General features: G+C 35.9%; 1 protein-coding gene across 1 annotated transcript in view; it reads left to right on the top strand.

The window, feature by feature from the left end:
• ADARB1 (adenosine deaminase RNA specific B1) overlaps positions 1-23,512 on the top strand; it is a 70,977-nt gene extending 47,465 nt beyond the window's left edge. The window contains exons 4-11 of the mRNA XM_070956738.1: positions 1,500-2,428; positions 6,421-6,535; positions 8,621-8,789; positions 14,863-15,011; positions 16,018-16,186; positions 18,620-18,801; positions 21,189-21,367; positions 23,224-23,512. Of these exons, the coding sequence (XP_070812839.1) occupies positions 1,500-2,428; positions 6,421-6,535; positions 8,621-8,789; positions 14,863-15,011; positions 16,018-16,186; positions 18,620-18,801; positions 21,189-21,367; positions 23,224-23,400 (2,069 nt within the window). The 3' untranslated portion in view covers positions 23,401-23,512. The remainder of the gene's footprint in view (positions 1-1,499; positions 2,429-6,420; positions 6,536-8,620; positions 8,790-14,862; positions 15,012-16,017; positions 16,187-18,619; positions 18,802-21,188; positions 21,368-23,223) is intronic.
• The last annotated feature ends 2,657 nt before the right edge of the window (positions 23,513-26,169 follow it).

Here is a 26,169-nt window from a genome sequence, read left to right as displayed (position 1 = left end):
TGTTGGTAGAAAACTATCCTCTGTGTCTTTCTGTCTTTGTCTCTCTTCCTTCCCCTTGCCCCATATGTATGTATGTAGGTATGTATGTATGTATGTATGTATGTATGTATGTATGTATGTATGTATACATATGTCTCTCTATCTCTCTGTATGTGTGTGCATAGTAATTTTATCAAAGTAATACATTTGTGTAAAAAAATTTTAAACTAAGAAATATCTACTCATGTCATGAGAGATTGATGGAAATCAAAGTGTGATGCATTTCTTTTATACACTTTATTTAGTTTTATATGACAGCCAGGAGATTATCTTTTCCTCGTTTCAAATTCTTCCTCTTCCTTTCCATGCATTAAGTAAAGTGCGGTTGCAGATTGAGTTCTGAGAAAGCTTTTCTGTACTAGTTTATCTTTTCTATCTTTCCATCCTGCAGTGATTTTAGGATTCCTGAAAGTATTGTTTTGTGTATGTGTTATTAAAAGAATCAGAGACTATTGATATCTTCATTTTTCATGGAAATATATCTATCTTTAGTCTAGAGACTAGTTTCTGTATAGCTCTATTTTCCAGTTTTATACTTATAGCATGCATAATAGATATTATTAGTTCCTAAATAAATATCCAATTAAAAGACTACAAATAAATCTTTCGGTAGTTAGCTCTCCAAGCAAGCATAGTTATAGATATGAGAAAAATATTTTCCTAATAAAGATGGCTCTTTTTTTAAAAAATGTGTGCCCTGAAATTTACTTGAAACAGTCTCATATATCAGAGGGACCACCCATGCATTCAAGGGAGCAAGATGGCAATTGCTGGCTGTATTCTAAAATGCTTTCATTAGTACATTCAGCATTAATATGAAGGGAAACTTAATGGCCAGGTAAATATCCATGTATGTAGAGGAGCTCGTGTATATAAGGCTCCTTAGAGGAATGCTGAAAGTTAAAGTCTGTAGGGAAGTTTGGTATCAAGACTCCAATTTGAAGGACTAAATTGTCAGTCATTTTTTTTTCCAAAGGAAGAAATCTTTGTGATAGAGATGAGCAAATAGTTTGATTCTAGAAAGATTGACTCAGCCTTCCATCCTTCCGAGGTCGGTAAAATGAGGACTCAGATTGTTGGGGGCAATATGCTGATTCTGTAAACTGCTTAGAGAGGGCTGTAAAGCACTGTGAAGTGGTATATAAGTCTAAGTTCATTTGCAAGTGCAAGATGCCTGATAGTTTGTTTTCATTTTAGAATTAAGGATATGATTTATAATATATTTTAAAATATAATATAATATTTTAATAACTTCTCTGCTTTTAGAATGAAAACTATTTGTGAATAATGAGTACAAAATGTTTAAATAATTGGTGTATATGGTTAATAAATGAGTAACAATGATATTTGAGCACACATCACTTAACCAGTTGCAAAGGTAGATAAAGGAATCTCCAAATTTTACATTTACAAGGTCCTGCAACGAAGGCATTGTAAGTTACTCTTTCTGGGCACCACAGGTTCAGGCAGCACTGATATTAAAGAGAACCGCAACATGGACAACATTCCACCTAAAGAAGGGACTGTGCAAGGTGCTGGGGAGGGGAATCAGCTCCCTAATGGTGGAGGCACTAGCAGCAGGAAGCGGCTGTTGGACGAGGGAAGCAATGGTCATTCCAAGTTCCGCCCAAAGAAGAAAAAGAAAACTCCAGGTCCAGTGCTGCCCAAGAATGCCCTGATGCAACTGAATGAAATCAAGCCTGGTTTACAGTACAAGCTCCTCTCCCAAAGCGGACCAGTTCATGCTCCAATTTTTGTGATGGCGGTAGAAGTTAATGGGCAGATGTTTGAAGGGTCTGGCCCCACAAAAAAGAAAGCAAAACTCCATGCGGCTGAGAAAGCTCTGAGGTCCTTTGTTCAATTTCCTAATGCATCAGAAGCTCATCTAGCAATGGGTAGAACTCTTTCGGTAAATACAGACTTTACTTCTGACCAGGCCGATTTCTCAGACACCCTCTTCAATGGGTTTGAAAATCCAGTTCAGTCTGACCATTCCTTTTACTTGGAATCCAATGGAGATGGTTCCTTTACCTCCAATCCAGATTTCAGCCTGTCATCCGTTGTGGCTAGTAGTTTTATCCAGTCATCTCTCCCTGCCCCATCACCATATGCATCAACCAGTGGGAAGAATCCAGTGATGATACTAAATGAACTTCGACCAGGGCTAAAGTATGAATTTATTTCAGAAAGTGGAGAGAGTCATGCCAAGAATTTTGTAATGGCTGTGTCAGTGGATGGCCAAACATTTGAAGGTTCTGGACGGAACAAAAAACTGGCAAAGGCTCGGGCAGCTCAGTCAGCTCTCGCATCTTTGTTTAATATGCAGCTGGACCAAACACCATCTCACCAACCTATTCCTAGCGAGGGCCTCCAGTTACACTTGCCACAGGTGAGAAAAAAGATACAGGGTATTAATGAAGCAAATGTTTACAGTGCTGGGATTGTTTTTATTATAATTCCAATTAAACATATCTGGAAAGCCATAACATTCTTGTATACTATAATATATTTCTGCCAGGTCTCTTAATTGTATTTTGTGTTTATTGCTGAGGAAAAGTTATGATTTTTTATTCCTGAGAATATTTTATATAGCTAAGAAAATAGGCATAGTAATCCTGATCCTTAGGTATGATTTGATCAATTCTATTTATGTGCAAAGTGAAACATGTTTAGGATAGGGTGGAACTACTATTATAATATTGTTTTGTTATTATGAGCAAACATCATACCAATGTTGCTTGCCAGAAAGCCATGGTAATTTGTATAACTTAATAATGCATTGCCAAAATCAATTGGTAAAGCATGTAACTGCTTGTAGATAGGCAAGACTGGAGATGACTCATCTAAGTGGTTGTAGTCGCTTCCTTATAAGCATTTCACTTTGTATGCTGCTACCAACACTGGTATTCAGTCACACATTGCATCTTTTTCCACCATAGATGTAAATGTCTATTTTTTTAAATAAAGAATAGATCTCAAATCCATTGTTTCCTTGACTGCACATGGTAATAATGGACACTGCTTGTACTATCACCAGGTCAAATATTCGTTGTCCATTTAGGAGATAAAATTGCCCTGTCTCTGTTCCTAGACATATTAGATTTTTGGATCCCTTGAGGGTTATAGAGTCCAATGTTGCTATAAATGGCAGTCCTCTGTATAATTTTACAAACAACACTTGTTCTCATTGTTTCTGTAATGCCTCTTAGTACTACCTGGCCACCGGCTGATTGCAGAGGGAAGGCCAAGAATCCTGGAATGATGAACCAAGAGCTGTCTGATCGATTGGAGATGTTGTCACCAGTGTCTTTTTGTCCTGCTAAATCTTCATGAGACTTTTGAGGCAGGGAATAAATGTCTATATCCGTGATGGGGAACCTATGGCACGTGTGCCACAGGTGGCACGCGTAGCCATATCAGTGGGCACACCAGCTCAGCTTTGGCGCACATGCGCACGCCAGCCAGCTAATTTTCAGGCCTTCTGGGCCCACCAGAAGTAGGGAAACAGGCTGTTTCCTGCCTCTAGGGGGGTGGGGGGAAGGCCCATTTTTCTTTCTTACCTGGCTCCAGATCCTCTCTATGCATCTGGGAAGGGCGAAACAGCCTTTCCCACTCCCTCGGAGGCCCTCCGGAGGCCTGAAAGGGTCCATTTCCCAACTCCCGGTGGGACAAGAAGTGACGTTTTTTGCTGTCCCTAGCCTCCAGAGACTCCTAGAGAGCTGTTTTTGCCCTTCCCAGATGCATAGAGAGGATCTGGAGCCAGGTAAGAAAGAAAAATGGGCCTACCAAGCCATCGCGTGCCAGGAGCGGGGGGGGGGAGGGGTTGCATGCGCATGTTAAATAATTATGTGAATAAGAGTGAAGGGGAAAAAATTAAAATTGCATTGAGTTCCATGTTTCATAATAATGCCATAGCATGATTATATACATTGCTCAAAAAAATAAAGGGAACACAAGCAGAAGACATCCGAGATCTGAATGAATGAAATAGCCTTATTAAATACTTTGTTTGTTACATAGTTTTGTGTTCCCTTTAGTTGTTTGAGCAGTGTATAAACTACTGTATGTAAAAAACAAAGTATTTAATAAGGCTATTTCATTCATTCAGATCTCGGATGTCTTCTGCTTGTGTTCCCTTTATTTTTTTGAGCAGTATATTTCCCATTATTAATACTTGAAAAATAATATGGACAGTTTGTTATTGATCGTCATACAAATATAGAAACTGATTTAGGCTTAAGTTGCTTGATTTATAAGGTTGGGAATTGTAGATGAGAAGATTTACCATTCCTTTTATTCCCCTCCTGCCCAACCTGAACCTGAACCATAAGGCAAACAAATTTGATAACTAACTAAATAACTAACCGACTAACTTCATTTTCCTATTGCGTAGGTTTCAAAATAATTTTTTTTCCTCCATTGTTAGCTTTTAACAAGAGTTGCTGTGTCTTGCCTCATATCTCCCTCAATGTTCTCCCAAATCCATCATGCATTTTGAGGAACACAGCCACAGAGACCTATATCCTGTGATTGCTTTTGGGAATAAATGTGTCCTTTTTTGTTGTTGTACAACATTCAACCACAAGACCCTCACTTGACACACCCATACCTGCCCATTACAAGATCCATCACAAGACCCTGATCTGATGTGACCCTGACCTGACCTGACATCACAAAACCTACTGATCACACAAAGCCCTTATAAGCAGAAGAATACTGACACTGACATCCCCTAAATTCCACTGAAGATGTTCCCTAGCCTGGTAACGAAACGTTCGAAACCAACTCACAAGCTCAGAGAACGAATCTCCACCCTCATCTTACACCCAAGCTACAGATATTCGCCACTATAGTGAGCTGCATTTAAAGAGAGCAAGTTTGGCATAGTGGTGAAGGCTCCAGGCTAGAAACTGGGAGACTATGAATAAGAGTCCCCCTGAGGCATGGTAGCCAACTGGGTGATTTTGAGCCAATCACTCACTCTCAGTCCTAGAAAGCAGGCAAAGGCAAACCATTTCTGGAAAAGTTGCCAAGGAAATTACAGAAACTTGTCCAGGGAGTGGCCAGGAGTCAAGGCTGACTAAAAGACACATACATACATATCAAATAAAATCAGAGATAAAGGAATCACAACGTTTATTATGTATACTCAGAGTTGTTGGATGTTATGGCATTCTTGCAATCTTAAATTTAAAAAAATCTTAGAATAGACAATTTTAGGAAAAACTTGATGTATATTAGCTCAATTCAATTGGAGCTTACTGCTTGATATTATGGAAAATCAAGTTACAGTTCTTGGAATATGAAACCTGTACATCATAGTATTTTTCTAACAATTAGAAATACACTATTTGTTTTAATGAATTCAGCAGTAAATTACCAAAGTTTTTCCTTCTGACAGTTAATAATGTGTTGTTTTAAAAGGGGAGATTATTTGAATGGTTAAAAAATGGAGAATTTGTAATAGTTTTTATATATGTTCTGGGAGGTATTAGGCAGAAGTTGGAAAAGTAATTTGGAAGCTCTCTTTCCTTATTATTTGACCCTCTATTAAAACATGTTATGTTTGAACTGGCCAATTCTGAATTTTGTTCAGCAACATAAAAGATCTGACTAGTAACTAACCAAATAACTGTAATTTTTCATATGTTATGTTATTTCCTTCCCTGTTTAGCATTTATTGTTTATATTCAATGTGTATTTCATAGTTATCCCCTCTAGTGAGAGGTTTAGTATGATAATTTTAAAACTCTTCATTTGATTTTTTTAGAAGAATCTTTTATTCTTAAGATATTTGAAATACTTTACAAATTTTGCATTTTTTGTGGTTTTGATAAAAATCATAATGAATGTCTTCAATTATATGATATAGGACTGACCTCGCTGAAACAGAATCTTCCTTTAAATCAGTTTTTATACTTTTATGATTTTCTAGGCATGCATGCGTGCATACATACATACATACATACATACATACATACATACATACATATATATATATATATATATATATATATATATATATATATATATTCTGAGGTTTTCGTGGGTGTTTGTAGGTCTTTGGTTATTCGGGTTTTCTCCCGCGTAAAATTGGAAGTGTATAGTGTAAATTGGAATATATATAGTGTTTTTCTATCGAGACACCTAATCCATAGTCATTTTTTTAAATTGCTTTTAATTTTACAGTATATCTGGGTCATCATTCCAGTTTCTGATGATCTGTTCTGTTCTAAGGGATGCCATAACGTAGCATGATAATGCAATGCAAATGGATAAATTCATTTTAACATTACAAGGGAAGGTTTTTAGTGTTCATTTTTAAGTCAGAAATAGATTTATGTTTCTGAACTGTCCAACATACCAATATAATTTTTGCAGGTTTTAGCTGATGCTGTTGCACGCTTGGTCGTAGAGAAATTCAGCGATTTGACAGATAACTTTACATCACCTCATGCACGTAGAAAAGTGCTAGCCGGTGTTGTCATGACAACAGGTAAAAACAAAACAAGACCAACCTGCCATGCAACTGGGTTCTTTATCCCCTTGTTTGTATACAAAATAAAGTGATCAAGGTAAATCGATATTTCCCCTTTCTTTCCCATATTTAATAATGTGAAATCTCTTCATGCCAAAAATTATAATTAGTAATTCATATTTAATTGTAATCTCTAAATGCTATATTTTAACATTAACCATTATTGGGCATGTGTACATATGTATGCAAATCATTGTTTTTATTTTTAATTTTAAAGCCCTTTTTATCTTTTGCTTAATCATATAAATGAAGTAGCTATTTATAATAATCAATACTATATTATTCCAAATTTAACATAATAAAAATTTAACAACAGCATTGCTATTAAATATACAGTATAGCTTAAATGAATCATTGACAGTTTCACTATTAAAATGTTATAATCATGTATATTTTATCCATGATATATTCAGTATTAAAAGTATAGAGATATTTTGACCCCAATGGACTGGAATTCACTGAGTTAAATACATTCTGTTGGCATGGCACTTATAATCCATAACACTATACTGTCCCATAAATAGAACTGATTGGTACACTAGTGAAATAAATTATATACTGAGAGAGAGAAAAAAAATTGAACAAGGCAGACAAAAGGAATAATGCTCCTAAATTCTCTTACTTCTAGAAAGTTGTGTTTTATTTATGCCCATATATATTTCAGTTAGCTAACAATTATAATGAACAAATATATTTATTTTAATCACATTAATTAAAAATATGTAAATAAAATGGTGATAAAAACACTCCCAGTTTAAATTTATAGTTAATGTCATTTCATATTTATTCAAATTCCACAAATTAGAATCTGATACTTTAAATGATGTTGCCCATAGACAATCAAATCTACTATCCTGAATTGCATGAAAAATTCAACCCATCGTTTAATTGATAGAACTCCGATGGAACAAAAAATGCCTGAGACTGCAAGGCTGGAAGCTAAATATTTTTTCTCTAAAATTCACAAACTTTCACCTAGCCCCACTGTACCTGATATGTATAGTTTGGATAATTAACTAGATAATATTAACTAGATAATATAACTAGATAATTAGCTTGGTCAGTGTAATCTGAGTCTAGTAATGATTTAATTGTATGGATATTTTCAGTCCATCCAAGAAATGCACATAGCTGTATGGTTTGAGAATATAATGTATAAAATCCAGACTATGCAAATTAATAATTTGCTCAGTTTTATATGATTCCAAAATTTGAAAGGCAATCCATACAGAAATATCTGTGTATTTATCTGTAAATATATATGATTGATTGATTGATTTATTTATTTATTTTTATACCGCCCTTCTCCAGCAGGACTCAGGGCGGTGGACAGCCAAAGTAAAAACACAACATACAAAAATTAAAACAGGTTAAAAGATATTAAATAATGTTGGCCCACAATTTAAAATAACCCAGTTAAAATTAATTTCAAATTAAAACCAAAGGATGGATCAAGCCAGCCCGGCTAGATGAAATAAGTGAGTTTTAAGGGCCTGACAAAAAGTCCGGAGGTCCGATATCGTGCGTATCTCTGGGGGTAGGTCGTTCCAGAGGGCGGGTGCCGCCACAGAGAAGGCTCTCCCCCTGGGGGTCGCTAGCAGACAATGTCTGGCCGACGGCACCCTGAGGCGGCCCTCTCTGTGCGAGCGTACTGGCCGGTGGGAGGCAATTGGTGGCAGAAGGCGGTCTCATAAATATCCAGGCCCTAAGCCATGGAGCACTTTAAAGGTGGTCACCAACACCTTGAAGCGCACCCAGAAGACCACCGAGAGTCAGTGCAGCTCGCGCAGGAGAGGTGTCACATGGGAGCGCCCCGTCGCTCCCATAATCCCCCGCGCCGCCGCATTCTGGACCAGAGTGCGGCCGCTGATTATTTTAAAATTCAGAATTATTTAGAGTTGACAATTAATTTGTAATTTAATTATTTAAATAATTAATTATTAAATTATTTTTATTAGATAGTGTCCATTAGGCTACATGTTTAAGATGGCTGGAGGGAAAAAAAATTTCTATAAGTCTTTTCTCCTGAAACTGATTTTCCAGGTACTGATGTGAAAGACGCTCAGGTTATAAGTGTTTCTACAGGAACAAAATGTATTAATGGAGAATATATGAGTGACCGTGGTCTTGCTTTGAATGATTGCCATGCAGAAATTATAGCTCGGAGATGCCTACTTAAATTTCTTTTTACACAACTTGAACTACATTTAAGGTAAGTTCAAAGCATTTTTATGCTACAGAGGCAGGTTCTATCAATCACAGTGTGGATAGGATCACAGAATATTGCGCTCATATACATTTCTATGAAAACATAATATACCTCATAAGATGCTAAGACCTAATTCTGGAAAAAATGGTTTGATCTGATATTTTCAGATGACAGCAGTTGAACTAATGCTTCTTTCCATCTCTGAGATAACGCAGATAGGAATTCATTTTGTACTACTATCAGTTTTAAAGGAGCAGCATTCTATCGATTTTTCGGAGATTACTCTTAGACAGATGCTGGGGTCTTCAGTCTTTCAATAACTTATAAAATAATTTCAATCTTTAAGTATTAATTTATGCTTGGCTGAACCTATGTAAAACACTTTAAAATTTCTGAGAATTGCAGTCAGTGAAAAATGTAGCAGTTTGGCTGCTAATCAGTTAAAGGTACAAATATAATATGTTACTGAATGATCAGTACACAATTGCCAGTTGCTTATAGGACACATTTTAAAACTTCACTATAACTTTCAAAGCCATGAGTATCTGCGGGATGGAGGGGACACATTACATTAGGAAACATGGTCAGGGGTGTCAAACTCAAGGCCCAGGGGCCAGATCCAATCCCCGAGGTGTTTAGGTCTGGCCTGCAGGGCTGCCCTGGAAACAGCGAAGGACCAGCCCATGGTGCCTCTGCCAGCGTAAATGGAGCTCCGTTTATGCTGGCAGAGGTTGCAGGAGGCTGTTGCAACTGAAAATGGAGCTCGGGAGCCTCTTTTTGCTGGAAGAGGGCTTGGGTCGCCACAGGTGCCCCCAACACGACTGATGTCGAGCTGGCCATGCCCCTGGCCACGCCGCCATGCCCCCCAAGGTCAAATACAACCCTGATGTGGCCCTCAATGAAATCAAGTTTGACATCCCTGATTTAGGTCATTGTGATTTTCATAATGAAGTCATCATATTTATCATGATTTTAGCACCATCACATTATACTGCGGATGCTATCATTTAAAGCCTGTTTAAAGCCTGAATCCTTGGCAAGCAGGGTAGTCTGTGACTATCTGAAAGACCATCTCTTTTGTTGTGAGACCTGACTAGATACAAAGCCTCAGAAGGAGATGCCCTTCCCTACTATTTGAGGCTCATTTATTTGGCAAGCAGGAAATCTTCTCTTCTGTTGCCCCAAGCTATGAAATGATTTATATTGATCCTCACTCTTTCTGGATTTTGTGAAGTAATATCTTTTCTCTAAACTTTTAATTGTTAACATCTGTTTAAGATGTTTATGTTGTAACTATTGCTGGTGCCCTGAGTGCTAATTTTACTGAAAGATAGGATTCAATACATAAATAATAATGCATTAATTTAATGAAATAAATAATGCATGCTCTGCACAGACTATGGCATGAGGCTCTTCTCAAGAGATTTTCTGTCTATAATACATAATTATATGGACATCCTAGGAAACTATTGAATGCATTATTTGTATTAGAATAACACTTTTTATAGTTATATATGTATAGTATATAGCTATAGATAGAGACAATATAAAAGTCCTTATATAAAAGTAGTCCCCATTATTTTAAAATGATTCATAATATAGAGGAGCCATATTGAATGAATGGCTTAAGTGAAAACATATGCAGGAACTGAAATATACACCAGCAGCCATAAATTGACAAGGCTCCATTGGTAAATGTTGGGTGGAATCTCGAGATGTCATAGATTGCTTCATGTGTTTCCTCTTGAGATGTTACAAATAATTTTTAAAACTATTCTAATCTTATATGAAAGTTTCTGAAATACTTTGAAGCAAATTTTATAATTGCTTGTCTTCTGAGGAAATAAGAACATTAATATCTGTCATCTTAAATCCCCAAAGGGAAAAATTTCTGTCTGTAACAGCCTAGAAGCTTTAATATAACATTATTTTTCAACATAGGCTGACATTTGTTATAGCTATATGACAAATGATCTGAAATGGCTTGGAGTATAGGGTTGGACTATACGGTTGGACTAGAAGACCTCCAAAATCCCATCCACCTCAATTTTCTATCTTCTAAATAATTTTGATGCTAAAACCACACTTTACATAACACTGTTATAGAGAAAATAATGTCTCTTTCATAGTATCACCAGTTGATTTAGGGATAGTTTTGGTTGTTGAATTTATATCTATTGTAAGTAGATATCTATTTGGCCCCAGGTTCCACAAGGTGGTTAAGCCTATTTATGCTAAAGTTTTCCCCTGATTTTCTCATATGAGATGAAAATCTTTTGTGCTTGATGGAGGAGGCCAGGTTGTCTGTTTTCTTATTGAATTTATTTTGCAGAACTCCTCATGAAGAATTTTTGAGAATTAAGATTGGTAATGCATACTATAAAATTAATATATTTCTGGATGTGTACTACGCAGAAAATACATTTTTATTTATTGTCTTCATTTACATTTCCAGCACAAATAAGTCAATAGGACATAGAGACAGCTGCAAAACTGACATAAGATTTTCTTAAGCTACTTAAACAATCATAGAAAGCTTTTAACATTGGGTTAAACAGAAACTTAGGTTTTAAGCAAATTGAATGTAAAATAACCAAAGCAGATCATTTGTTCTTAATTTTTTTTATTTATAGTGTTACTGTACTAAACTAATTAAAGGAAAGTATGAATATATTCAACGGTATTAAAGAAATTTACTTCAAACTTAATCATAATAACAATGGAGAGGGAGGGAAGTGACTTGAAAATTATTATAAACAGAAAATTACATTATAAACAGCATATTCTGAATTTCTTATTATTTAATGTGGCCTTTCATTGATATAAAGCAAATTCAACTTAATCTATACGTTACATAAATAACTAATACCAGTTTTACCAATTTACTTCAATTGCCTATAAAAATTATTACATAAGAACCACAAATCTTTTAAAGCCTAATATAGAAATCATATACTGTGATTTCTATACCATACTGTGGCATAATCATTAAAGTGTAGAATTGACATTAGCTGTGGGGAGAGCCAGGTTCAAGACCACTCTCAGCCACAGAAGCTCACTGGATAGCTTTTGACCAGTCAATCTATGCCAGCCCAATGTATATTATAGGTTTCTTTTTGTTGAGAGAAATGTTAAGGGGAAAAAATGGAAGCAGCAGAAGCATGTGGACCAAATTGTCCAATGTACTATATGTTGAAAATATCTCCTACTTAATGGATACAAGCAAGAACCTGTTGGCTTGCAAGATGGTCTGGCTTAAATTGAATAGTGAGAACATGCTTGCGGTGTACCGGCCAAAATGTCCCCCCAAAACAAACATTATTACATCCTTATCATTAATATGAAATGATACATGTGGTGCATTTTGTACAACTAAAGCTGATCCTCTAGTGTACTCTTTCCTGAATTTACTAAAAATGCTTTGATTAAAACATGGTCATGCATGCACAATGATTATGCAGAAGTCAATATTTGATGTGGTTGTCTGATGATTAGTAAGGCATGTGGAAGATTGTGACCTGGATTGTAAGACAAAAAATAAATCATCTGGGAGGTGTATGGAAGAAAGGCAATTTAGTTGTGTTGTGGGAGAGGGAAGTAAATAAAAAATCTAAATGAAGGAGCATCTAATTTTGTGGAGTAAAATTGATGAATTTCCCTAATGGAACTGGTAGTGCAGATTTAATTATGAATAAGAGGCTAAAACGTACATCAAAATGATATATTGGTGTAGTATAAATTGTTATTGGTAAACATTAAAGTAGGAAGTTATAAGATGGTTACACTTCAGTTACATCCCAGTTACACCACAATGTTCATAATTTTCATAATTATTTAGTAAAGCTTACAATTACAATAATAAAAACTAATACAAACTAAAATAAAAGAATCAAAAGGAAAAATAGTAGGCACAGAAAAGAAATAAAAATAGTAAATAAGGAAAAAAATTAAGAATCTAATAAAGAAAAAGAAGATAAGTATATAAAGAAATGACTTCTCTCTCCATCACAGTATAAACAATTTTAATTACTTATCATCTTCTCTTAAAATACAACAAATTATTTTCCCATATCCCATCTCTTATCTATAAACTAATTTATAAAGCCTGGTCATTTCAATCCTGATTTAAGGATACAAAATCCAACTGGGCAGGTTTACATGTTGGACATATGTTTCCACGCTTGGAGCTGTATATATTTAATAGCTCTGTGGAAGGGGACCATCCCTTTTAAAGGGCAGGAAGAAGATCCATAGCTGATTCCTGGATGTTAACAAAAGTCCATTAGGGGCTATCAGAGATAAACAATGTATCTATTTTAACTTTCATCAAATAAGTCAACTGTTGTGTTTCTTCCTTTTATTTTTAGCCATCTTGATATTTAATCTGCATAAATAATATCATATACCATAACTTTATTTCTTTCCATTTTTTCTCCCTTCTCACAAAATAGTTTTGGCAACACAGAGCTTTCCCAGAGATTCCACAGTCCCAAAATGGATGGGGAAGAGATTCAGGGAAGCCACACCCTAGAATCACTCAAGTTATATCTAATAGGTTAGAAATTATAGCTTTAGTTTGGCAAGATTCTGTCCAAATAAAGAATTGTACTTGATTGGACTTTACAGTGTTGTCTCTAGGATTGAGCCTGACAAGAATGAAAGCAAATAGATATTGGACTCACAAAGTTCTTTTAAAAAAAATAAAGTCATACATTCTGTACAGTGGTGGGTTGTTACCGGTTTGCCCTGGATCAGATGTCTCTGTGCATGCGCAGAAGTGTCATGTGCAAGCACGAGCATGTGCACGTCCACGAGCATACCAGTAGCGACGGGATTTGAAACCCACTACTGATTCTGTGAGAACGTTGAAAAATGTAATGGCTTTGCATTGTGGTCAACTTGTGGAAAATGAAGTTAACAGAGATTATATATATGTTGAAAAAATAAGGAAAATAGATTAATTAGTGTTTTGTGGTAGAATGTTTAATAGGGGTGGATAGAAGAAACTTTAAGATGTGCAGAAAAATCATGTTAAGAGAAAGATAATGAGTTCTATGTAATCCATAGCAAGGTATGAATATTCTAAAAATTGTGAAAATGGCTGTGAATAAGAGTGCTTCTGCACTTTGCTAATTGGAAGTGAGTACTGAATTTGGTGTGTTAAGAGAAATTTATAGACATTGATCATGAACTTTATGAGTCAGTATTCTTTCTGAGGTTTTTTTGGTTGGTTTCAGAGGCTGCATTTCAGCCATTTGTTTATAGTTTTTTTTCTAAATTGCAAGTGAACAACAGCTGTTTGTAATTTCCTTTGATATAATCCATGAGTGAATGTAGTTTGCTGCTAAATTACATAAGCAAAAAATCCTAATTATCTGCAGAATAATTTACTTCTATTGACAATCCTTTCAGTAGCCCCTTTGATTTATTATAATAAATATGACTATACTATAATGTTGTGGATTTAATAAGACCAACACAACTTTTCAGGGTTAGCCAGAGACATTGTATATTGCGCAATAGGGTCAAAGCTCTGTACATGAAGCGTTGAACAAAGACAGAAATTAGGTACAATGGTTTTTATACTCTTCTAAGACAAAGGATTCTGTTAACTCAGCAGTTCATATGATCATATACATTTGTCATATTTAATTGACACTTCCCAATTACTAAGTTTTACAATTTTCTTTGCCAACAGTCATAATTATTTTTGCCAATTACTGAAGCATAGATTCAAATTATCTCTTGTTGATAATACATGTGGTCATCCTTTGATCTGTTTTAACCTTCAAACAAATATCTCTATCTCTGGCAACTGAGGGGCCCCTCTTGTAAATGTTTCTACTTCAAAGGAATTCTCTCCTTTCAACTGGAGATAATTGGCTTCCCTCAAACAAGCACATTTCCTTTCTTACAATACTATGAATAAAGAGGGCCCTTCAGTGATCATCCAGCTGGATCCACATTTACCTACATTAATAACATCTTTGATCTAGTTATGCTAAATTTTAGGTTTTGTTTGATGTACAGTATATACTTCCACACAATCTGAATAATATTTCTCTCTTTGTTTCAGCAATAAGGAAGACCAGCAAAAATCTATTTTTATCAAGTCAGAACAAGGTGGCTTTAAATTGGATGAAAATGTGCAGTTTCATCTCTATATTAGCACCTCCCCTTGTGGTGATGCTCGGATTTTTTCTCCACATGAAGCTGCCCAAGAAGGTATAAACAGTTTTCTGGTGGAGATTATTTCGATAAAGCAAAAGAAAGTTCTAAAATCAAAATCAGCTAAGTCCCCTCATATAAAACACAACAGTACAAACAAGCTGACACCACTTTTGGCCCTTTCAGACAAAAAAAATGTTTCTGAATTAATCTATGATTTCATTGTAATTATTCAACACACATGCAAAATACCGAACAATTTACTTCTGTGTAGAAACAATGAAGACTAGATAATATTATCAATTTTGTGTATATAAAATGTTGAGTATAATTATTATTGCACACAATAACTTTTCTAATTACACTATATTTTGCGTTGTTTTTCTGTTCTGTAAATTCCCTGGCTGAAATAAGAAATAAAAATAAAAAAATAAAAATAAAAATAAAAAAAGAGCCCTGAGGGCGCAGCAGACTAAAGCTCTGTTATTAAAATCAGTTGCCTGCAATTACTGCAAGTTCAAATCTCACCAGGCTCAAGGTTGACTCAGCCTTCCATCCTTTCTAAGGTAGGTAAAATGAGGACCCAGATTGTGGGGGCAATAAGTTGACTTTGTATAAAAATATACAAAAGTATGAAGGCTATTGCTTAATGCATTGTAAGCCGCCCTGAGTCTCCGGAGAAGGGCGGCATATAAATCAAATTTAAAAAAAAATGCTTAATATTATTGGTCCAGTGGTTAAGGTACCAGGCTAGAAACTGGGAGACTGTGAGTTCTAGTCCCCCTCCGGCATGAAAACCCATTGTGCGAACTTGGGCTAGTCACTCTCTCTCAGGCCACCTCACCTCACAGGATGGTTGTTGTGGGAGAAATAGGAGGGGGAAGGAGTATCAAGTATGCTTGCCACCTTGAGTTGTCTATAAAAATATGAATGGTGCCATATAAATAAAATAAGTAATAAGTAAATAATATATATAATATATGTATATATGTTATAGTTGTATTAAAATTAATATGTATCTTTTATGCTTTGTTTTGTAACTATGGTGACTTGCATGATTCAGATCAAGGAGACAGACACCCAAACCGGAAAGCAAGAGGTCAGCTACGGACAAAAATTGAATCTGGGGAAGGAACGATCCCTGTCCGTTCTACAACTACGATCCAAACATGGGATGGAGTACTTCAGGGAGAGAGGTTGCTTACTATGTCTTGCAGTGATAAGATAGCTAGGTAAGGTATCTTTTTACAATGAGATATTTCAGTTTGGGGTGGACAGCATTTCATGGCTCCAGAACATAGGAGGGACACTATCAGTTTTCGACAAAAGGAGCTATAGTATATACTTTCCTGTCTGCTGAGGGCTTTAAGTTGGAAATATCACTTACTGCCAGAAGAAGAATGTTTAATTACTCATGCATTTCTTTTATCAAATAATATTCCTTATAAATCAGTTGATATATGATATTCAGTCAGGTTATATTTTTGTAAAGCAATATTTAATGTCTGCAATATTTTTCAATGATACGTGTTTTAAAAATAATGATTTGAAGTGTATTTTAACACAAAACACCTAATTATACTTCAGTCTTATTAAATTGGAAATTCTAAAATAAAACTTACATTTAAAGCATGAGTTCCACAATATTACAGCCCTCCTACTCTTTTGAACCTTTTAAACTTAAACAAGTCAATCAGAGTTGTATCTACAAGACATATGGAAGAAAATGCTAAAAGCATATGCTACTCAAAATATATAAAAATCAATTCTGCATTTCTCAACTTGATTATACTACTCCAAGTAGTTCAATTGCATTTAATTTTATTTGGCTAATATGATTAAATCTGGAGCCCTTTCAAGTTTTACTGCAGTGCATATTAAGCTACCATAAATATTTATCTGTGGATGTTGAGACTCTATATCACATGTTACATATAAAAAAAATATCTTGGGTTAAAAGCTTTTGGCAGCCATTGGAATGAAACCTCTGTAAAATAGTTTTTCTTTATTCTAAACCAATGTAGTATACAATTGTAGGACCAGTTATTATGTCAGCATTTTGCCAATTTCATTGCTTGCTGGTATTTCAAGGCCCAGTTCAGACAGAGGTCAATGGTTGAACACCATTTAGCTGGATGGCTGACGCAGTTAAAAACAGTATCTTCATCTTGATTTAAGACCTCAGTTCAGTGGTGGGTTGCTCCCGGTTTGCACCAGTTCACAAGAACTGGTAGTAAAAATTTGTAGTAGTTCAGAGAACCGGTAATAACATTGGCTGGCCACGCCACCGAACCGGTCCCCGGCCCGGTCACAGCTCACTTACCCTGCCCATCTCATCAGAGGCTTTTTTTTTTTTTACTTTTAAAAGCATTTTTTCTACAACCTCTTCGGCTGAAAAAATGCTTTTAAAAGTAAAAAAAAAAAGCCTCTGATGATCGCGCGGCTCAGCTGGGATCGTCAGAGAGGTTGTAGGAAAAAAAATGCCTTTAAAAGCCTTTGGCAATCCCAGCTGAGTTGCCTGATCATCAGAGGCTTCAAAAAGCATTTTTTTCTGCAACCTCTTAAGATTGTAGAAAAAATGCTTTTAAAAGAAAAAAAACTGGCCACGCCCACACAGTCACATTACTCCCACCAAGTCACACCCACAAAATAAGCCACGCCCACAGAACCGGTAGTAAAAAAAATTAGAACCCACCCCGCCTCAGTTTATAAGCCTCATGCAGTCCATCAACCTATGATGCTAGTTAAAAATCAATTATACCAAAAGAAAAGGTGACATTCAAAGTGATTCACATTTGATAACTCTAATAGCTTCTTTCAAAAAAGATGTTAAAAAGCATTAGAGGAAAAAAAAAACACCAAGGATCGCCATAGGATAATCTTCCTGAGCAGAGTAATTGTCTCCTGAAATCACCTATCCAAATACTGGTAGAATCATTCTACTACAGTTCCTTCATCTCCCAACTCAGATATCCTATTCAGAAAAATATTTTGATCAATGATATCAGAAAGGAATATTAGGAGCCCGTATATTAGGTTTATGGTAGGTTTCACCTTTAAAGGTGCCATAAAGAAGGAATTTACAACAACATGGATAAGCAGGTCTTTTCCCAGTATATCACTTAATAAGCCAGAAAGGGCAATGGTCAGCCAAATAAACATGATCAAGTACTTTGTTAATATCCTCAGCCCTTAAAAATCAATGCTTATCCAACACAACTTGACCACTGAGTGCTCTGCACAGCTCCACTATGTGAAGTGCACTAACAGCAGAGTCAGGTTGTGACTTTACTTTTTGAGAATCTTAAAAATTATTCACATTGGGTGTTAGAGATATTCTCTTTTCCTTTGACCAAGTTAAGGCAATTAATTAGGGATAGCAACTGTCAGGAAATAAAAGGATTTATTTTCTCTTCGCAGTCATATAAACTGGATTATGTTCCATAGAGTTCTAGGAAATCTATTGTGTGAGTTCTATTTTGCTATGAAGACTAATGTTTTCACTCATTACCAGCAACAAATTAGCAAAAGCTGAAAAAAAATAATGAAATTGCAGGGTGAGTCTCAAGAGGCAATCATACACAAAAAGTTGCTTCACATGCCTACTGTATTAACATTATTGAGTGCTGAAATGCTAAAAGATGATGTTATTTGTTTCCCTTTAGGTGGAATGTACTTGGTATTCAAGGAGCTTTACTTAGCCTCTTTGTAGAGCCAATATACCTCTCAAGCATTATCTTGGGAAGTTTGTATCATGGAGATCATTTGTCCAGGGCAGCATACCAGCGGATAGCAGAGATTGAAGATCTACCATCTCTCTATGTACTTAACAGACCTTTACTCAGTGGTAAGAATGAAATGAAAGAAAAACTGAATCTCCTAATGCTGTCATTTTTTTCAAAATATTGCAACTAACACAAAAACTTTAATAAATGGTAAATCTATCCAAGAGCTTGGAATCAACTAGACTGTTGCTATTGACTATGCTTTAGTATAAAACTAGGGATAAACATGGTGGAATTGATAGGCATGAGGAAGCCTCCTATTATTTTTGTACATGATTACAAACATCTATGCCTTATTAAAGGAATGTTGCTCCAAGTTTTAATTAATTTAGTAACTGAGCACAGAGCCACACATTGTGAATAATTTCATGGTTTGTTTTAGGATAACTGAAGAATATAGTGCAAAGTGAGCGAAAAGACTGCTCTTAGAACCAAGGGCTGCTTTTTGTTAAAGAAGAAAAATAAAATGTTAGTACTTTAATGGAGAATGTATTGTAATACATTCTAGTAATATATTACACAAGCTGTATAAATGGCTGTATTATATAAAAAAGCTTTCTCCAAAGAACCATGAGATTACAGATTAAATAAAATTCCACCATAAGTCTTTTTTAAAATCCTTTTTATTAGTTTATAATATAAAATAAAAAAATAAATAATAGGAAAAATAGGGGAGGGAAAAGGGAAGAGAAAAGTGTAGAAAAGACAGGAAAAAGAAAGAAAAGGCATTGACTTCCAACTCCTTTGGTGAAGTAGAATAAGATAGTAACATCAAATCTCAACTTTTTACTTTTACAAAGTAGTATAAACTAGCCATTTCTATAACAACAGATCTATCTAATCAGTAAAACACAAAATAAAAATTTCATTTTTTTTCCAACTCAAGCACAAAGTCAAGAAGCGGTTTCCAAGAAGAAACAAAAATAATTGTGTTTTTTTTTCTTTTATCAAAGCAGTCAATTTAGCCATCTCTTCTAATTCCACCAGCTTTTGCAACCATTCGTCCATTGTGGGGATTGAAGTGTCCTTCCATTTTTATGCATAAAGTAGTCTTGCTGCCGTCAACATATATAAGATCAAAGTTCCGAATTTTTTTTCCCAAGTCTTTTTCCATTAAACCCAAAAGAAAAGTTTCCGGTTTTATGTTTATATTCACTTTTAAGAAACTTCTGTTTTAGAATATGAATCCTACTCCAATATTTCTTTCCTTTATCACAGGTCCACCATAAATGATAGAAAGTTCCTTCTTTAAATTTGCATTTCCAACATTCATTTGAAATACCTTTATACATTCTTGATAACTTATCTGGCTTTTGCAAACAAGAAATATTTTATGGATGGATTATAAATAAAAGATAATTACATGCTGTAGATTGTAATTAAATGTTAGCACCAGGAAAAAATACATATTACAGTAAATACATTTAACCTATTCTGAAAAGTGATAGTGTACTTTTTTCCTCCTAATATATATACCGTATTTTTCACACTTCGAGACACTCCAGATCATAAGACACACCTAGTTTTTGGGGAGGAAAAAAAAAATTCTGCCCCTGCCTCCTTGCAGCAATTTGCCTCCTTGCAGCAAACAGCCTGGTCAGCTTCAGCACAGCCTGATTTAGCACGAGCAGCTGATTGGTGGTTGGATCAGCCTCCTGGAATACAGCTGATCAGTTCCAGGCTGCGGGGATCATTGCCGCCCATTGTCACCACTTATCACTGTCTCTGTGCACCCCATTTTTGGCCTCCATACGCCCCATTTTCAGCCTCCGTGCATCCCGTTGTTGGCCTCCATACACCCCATTTTTTGACCCATTCCAGGCAGCGAGGATTGCTGCTGTCGCCATGGATCACCATCGCCACCATTCAGTGGTGATAGGCAGCAGCAGCAGTGATCCCCACCGCCTGGAACAGGCTGAAAATGGGACACGCAGAGGCCGAAAATAGGGCGCTCAGAGGCCAAAAATGGGGTGCACGGAGGCAGTGATAGGCGGCAATGGCGATGGGCAGTAACGGTGGTGATGGGTGGCAGCAATCCCTGCAGCCTGGAACAGCTGATCAGAGGTATTCTGGGAGGCCAATCCAACCGTCAATCAGCTGTGCTGAAGCTGACAAGGCTGTTTGCTGCAAGGAGGCAAATTGCTGGGAGGCAGAAGCTGAAGGATGGGGGCTGGTGGGTGGGTGGGGCTTCGGCAACATTCACTCTATAAGATGCACAGACATTTCCACCCACTTTGTGGGGGGAGTGCATCTTATAGACTGAAAAATACGGTAAATTGAAAGCATAGTTAATAGAAGAGCAATAAATTATCATTGCTTTTGTGCATCTTATATACTAGCTTTTATTAAGCATTGGAAATGATTTCATCTCTAAAATAAATCTACACTCTATTTGGTATTACCCTAATTTTTTCTACCAGATACTAATATTTTCGTGTGGTTATTTCAGGTATTAGCAATGCTGAAGCCCGTCAGCCAGGAAAAGCACCTAATTTCAGTGTAAACTGGACAGTTGGGGATGCTGGGCTGGAAGTTATTAATGCTACAACAGGCAAGGATGAGCTTGGTCGTGCATCCCGTCTTTGTAAGCATGCACTATATACTCGCTGGATGCGTGTTTATGCAAAGGTAGGTTTCCAAATTACACAGTCCAGTGTTACTTTATAGCTACTGGACTTACTTTCTGATTTTATCTCTGAGGCTGAATGTTTTCAAGGTATGAACTCTGATGAACATCAAATATGAATGTATTGTTGCTGCTGCTCCAAGAGCAACCTGGGATATAGAACTGAGACACATTGGCTTCTTTGATAGGGAATTACTCGTTGTTCAGGTATTGCTGAACTAAACTTCCATAAGCCCCAACCAGACTCATCAATTATAAGAAATGTAGGAATTTTTCATGTGACAACATGTGCAGAGCCACAATTTTCCTATCCATGGTGTAAATTCCTTTTCTTATCTCCTATTTATCTCACAGAATAGGACAGGAAAAGCTTTGCTTATAGCTGCCATGTTAAGAATTTGGCTTAAATGATCTAGGAAAAAGTCTACATCAAAAGTCCTCAAATTCTTTATGATGTTTGAGCTTGTTCATTGGCTCCTAAATATTTATTATATGAAAATAATTTCATAAATACTACTTTACAGCACACCAATACTAATAGCAATACTACTAATAATAACATTGACTCCTTGGTTAGTCCTGTGGATCCTTGGGAGTTGATACTGACCACTTTGGGGAATTCTAATCTTCACATACTCATTTCTAATAAGTATAGAAAGTCTCCTCTTCCCCCTCCTCCTCCTCCTCCTCCCATTAGCAAAATGTAATAATATTTACAAAAATTACTAACAAAAGAAAAACATTTGGTGCATGGCTTCTAAAATTGTTTCCAGCCTCTTTACCAGCAGTGACTGTTACCCTTTGTAACAAACGTATGTGTGTTTATATGGGTGTTTCTGTTCTTCCATTGTGGGGTTTTTCCTGTTCATGTTTATGTACAGGACAGACTATGTACCTCCTCTCTGGGTCATGTAGGAGGGAGGAGAGCTTAGAATGAACAGTTGGTAACATTTTGAACAGACACCTCTCCCATAAGGTTGGATTGGGAAAAAATTTTCTGGAATATTTTACTTCACATCCCCTGGCCAGATTTAACCCTCTTTTGAGCTCAGAATTTTACTTGCCAGCTTCTTCCCCAAATTAAATTCTATTTTCATTTTTTGGAAAGTTATCTTAACTAAAGGACAAGAGCCTTTGACATAACTTCTTTCCATTATTCTATTGAATTGAGAAGAATAAAAAGACAAGAATAAGTAGCAGAGAAAACTTATTTAAAACAAAGAAGGTGACTACTGCAAAGTATTATGAGCACTTAAAATATCTATTTAAAGAAACCTAATTTAAAAATCCATAAAAATATCTCAGGAGAAAAATGTTTTTTATCTCCGTTATACTGATTTACCTAAATCAAAAGCACTGCCCTCTGCATGACTGGGCATGGCTGTAGCCCTGTGGGCCCTTTCTCTTTAGGAAAAGAATGGGCTGCGAGATGAAACTCACCTCCCTTAACCAGAGGTGTTTTCATCCTGCTGAGTGTAATTTAAATAACCTTTGGGGGATTGCTCTGCTTTCAACAGCTCTCACTAAAGGGGAATGAACCATGAAACAGAAATGAATAATTGATTGGAAAAGGATGGGATTGTTTTAAGTCCAAATGGTTTTTCTGTTGGTAAGATTCTGGGTTAACTTTTGAACACTTGCTATTTATTTGTGGATTTGAAAGCATTGCAATTTAATATTGGAATTACAAAATAGGAGGAAGGACATGGGGTATTTGGTGTTGGTTTAGAGATTGATTCTAATGGAAAGTTTTATAATAAAACAAATCTGTTAATTGGGTTTCAATTTACAAGAATTTAGAGCAATCAAGAATATGCTTTAATTAATATCTCTTTTTTTTTCTCTTTGATTTATCCAGCTTCCTGCCAGTCTTCATTCAAAAGTCAATAAGCCAAATATATATCATGAAACAAAACAGGTCGCTGTGGAATATCAAACTGCCAAAGAGTGTTTGTTTAAAGCATTTCTGAAGGCTGGCCTTGGGGCCTGGGTGGAGAAGCCTATAGAGCAGGATCAGTTTTCCCTGGTTGTCTGAATTATGGTTTGCACTTCGTGGAACCCTGATGAAAGGTCCAGTTTCTGTATCAACATTTCATCCGTTCATCTATAACAGCAGCTTTTTAACTTTTGTGATTTGGGGAACTAACTTGTGATTAATTAGTTTTGGTTTTGTTAAGTTAATTCAAACTAAAGAAAAACTGATAATATAGTAACTAGTTTAGAATCAAACAAAATTATTTGATTACTATCTCAAGATTATCTTTGCAGGAAAAAATCGGTGCAATTTTTTCAATAATTCATCCTCACTTTTTAACAATTATTTTAATGAATTGCTGTCAGATGCATATATGATGCACACGGAATAGGATTTTTACATGCCACTCAAGTATGTACTTTAACTTTGTGTTCTATTTTCAGAGCCTTAGAAAAAAGAAAAAAATTATGCACTTTTAGAGTTTTATTTTTAAATTGATTAATATCATAACAATGATAGAAATTACAAAACTGGACTGATGTTTAGACAGTTTTTCCTGCTTCTGTCCCCACCCTTAAAACACAGCTGCTGAAAACCTTTGTCTTTGCTGTGTGTATGTGATAGTTTTTAACATGCTACTTTCTATTCCATTTTAAAATACTTGTCTTCAATTAGCGTTTATATACATTGTGACGTTATTGGTTTTTACCATTGTAAACTGGAAACTGTTTGTAAACTAATAGAATATAGACTTCAGTTTAGATGTAGGTGGTTCTTTGTTTCACAGGAACCTTCTAAATTACCACAGTAACATTATCCCAATGTGGTGGCCATTTCAGAACATTTTTTCCTTTGTGAGAAACTTGCTGATTTGCCAAAAACCTACTGCACATGTGCACCACAACAGTTAAATGAGTGAAAGGTTATTCTAAGTTAAATTATATGCTCTTTTAAGATTTAACTTATTTTCAGCCAAACTGTATATAACTATGAGGTTATGCTGCCTGTGACTGTAAACATGTGGATATAAAACTACCTATCCAGATTATTCTGCAATGTAGTTTTGTTTGATCTAGTGAAATAGGAATAAATGTTGAGCACCTATTTATTTATGAAGTACCCAATCCATAAGCATGTTTGTATGTGTCTGGATCTCTGAAAGACAGCAATATTTGCAGAGGGAACTAATATTTGTGCTGAGCATAGGTCTTCAGACTCCCTAGAGCAGGGGTGTCAAACTCACATCGTCATGACGGCGTCATGTGATGTATCGAGACTTTTTTCCCCCTTTGCCAAACTGGGCGTGGGCATGGCCAGTGCATGACGCATCCGGCCTGTGGCCCGGGAGTTTGACAGCCCTGCCCTAGAGGATCCTCTGCTTAACACTCATGGTGAGTGTGCTGCACCAACTGTTAGCTGTAAAGGCTTACCCTGAAATGCAGTGTGTATATGTCCTCATGTTGAGCTAACTAATCCATCAAGCCATCTCTTCTATCCAGTTTCAGTGTTTCACAAAGCATTTACTCTGTTGATTGATTGATATCTCACCTCTAGCTTTATCTCAATTAGAGGAAGTAGTTATAAATATGAAATTGTGCTAGGGTTTTATTTCAGTGTTAAAGAAATCTAACTGTAGAGCTAAAACAAAATTAATAACAATGAAATAAAAAATAGAGTTTGGTCTTTTCAATTCCATTCTGGCAAAGTATGTCATATAGGTTTAACACTGTTAATTCTGACTGTTCCTCAGTGTGAAAAGAAATAATGGTAACATGTTATGCTAAATAAATGCCAGGAATTTCAGGTGATATTCATATTGAAGATTTCACATCAGCTATAGGTATTTTTCAATGTCCATGTAAGGAGATGTAGTAGATAGAACTAATAGCTAGCATCTCATTTCTATATGGAGCCTGGATATAACTATCTACAGTATATAGTATTGTGTTCATAGATACAAACACCATGGAAGGGTATATGCATGTCCGTGAAAGCCTTATTCAGTATTTAGTAGATATGGCCCTTGTCTTTCTCAAGACAAAGGCCATCTCTATTCTGGTATAAAATGATGGACAGGGAAATCACAGAACTGAAGAGATCTGAACTCTGTGGGAATTTGGGCAGGCATTGGGAAGGATTATTGACTATAGTCATCTCTTCCTCTCATGAGTATATCCACTCTTCCTCCTCTAACAGTCATCTATGTAACATATCTGTACATGCTCCTTCGGTCCTTGCTCAGTCCTAACAAATTTCACTGGGTCCACCCAGTCATGAGCTCCTCATCCAGTTCTTGTGTCTTCCTCAAGCAAACTAATAGCAAATGAATGGTTGGTGGGCAGCACTAGCAACTAATGATGCAATGTATAGATGTTGCAAGAAGTCTGCAGATAACACTGGTCTCCAGTGAAACAATGGAGAGGCCTCTCCATTGAGACTGTAAAAACATCATGCAGAGTGGAGAACCATGTAGCATCTCCATCAGCAGCCAAGTGAATTGCTCCAAAAGCCATTTGCTACAGAGAACCACATGAAGCTCCATGGCTGAGATGATCTGTCAAAATCCATCATGTTTTATCAAGGAGAAAAAACAAATACAGGTATTTTGCACAGATGACCTGACTCTAACCTTAAAAAAACATACTTTATACATGTGCAAAGTCCACCTCTCATTTAAGTGTATGCATAAAGTAACCAGACATTGCGAAAAATAGATATGCAAAAACTTTCTGCAACTATTAAAATCTGATCTCTAATTATTAGTTGCAAATATAAAAAAACTGCAGATAACAAGAACCGCCTTTTTTAAACGGAAAAACTGTTCACTTA

Source organism: Pituophis catenifer, unplaced genomic scaffold, assembly GCF_029215685.1.
Source record: "Pituophis catenifer annectens isolate HBS135680 unplaced genomic scaffold, rPitCat1.0.hap2 SCAF_1, whole genome shotgun sequence".
NCBI lineage: Eukaryota > Metazoa > Chordata > Lepidosauria > Squamata > Colubridae > Pituophis > Pituophis catenifer.
The sequence above is the reverse complement of the archived record's forward strand: the minus strand, read 5'-3'. Positions and strand labels throughout refer to the sequence as shown.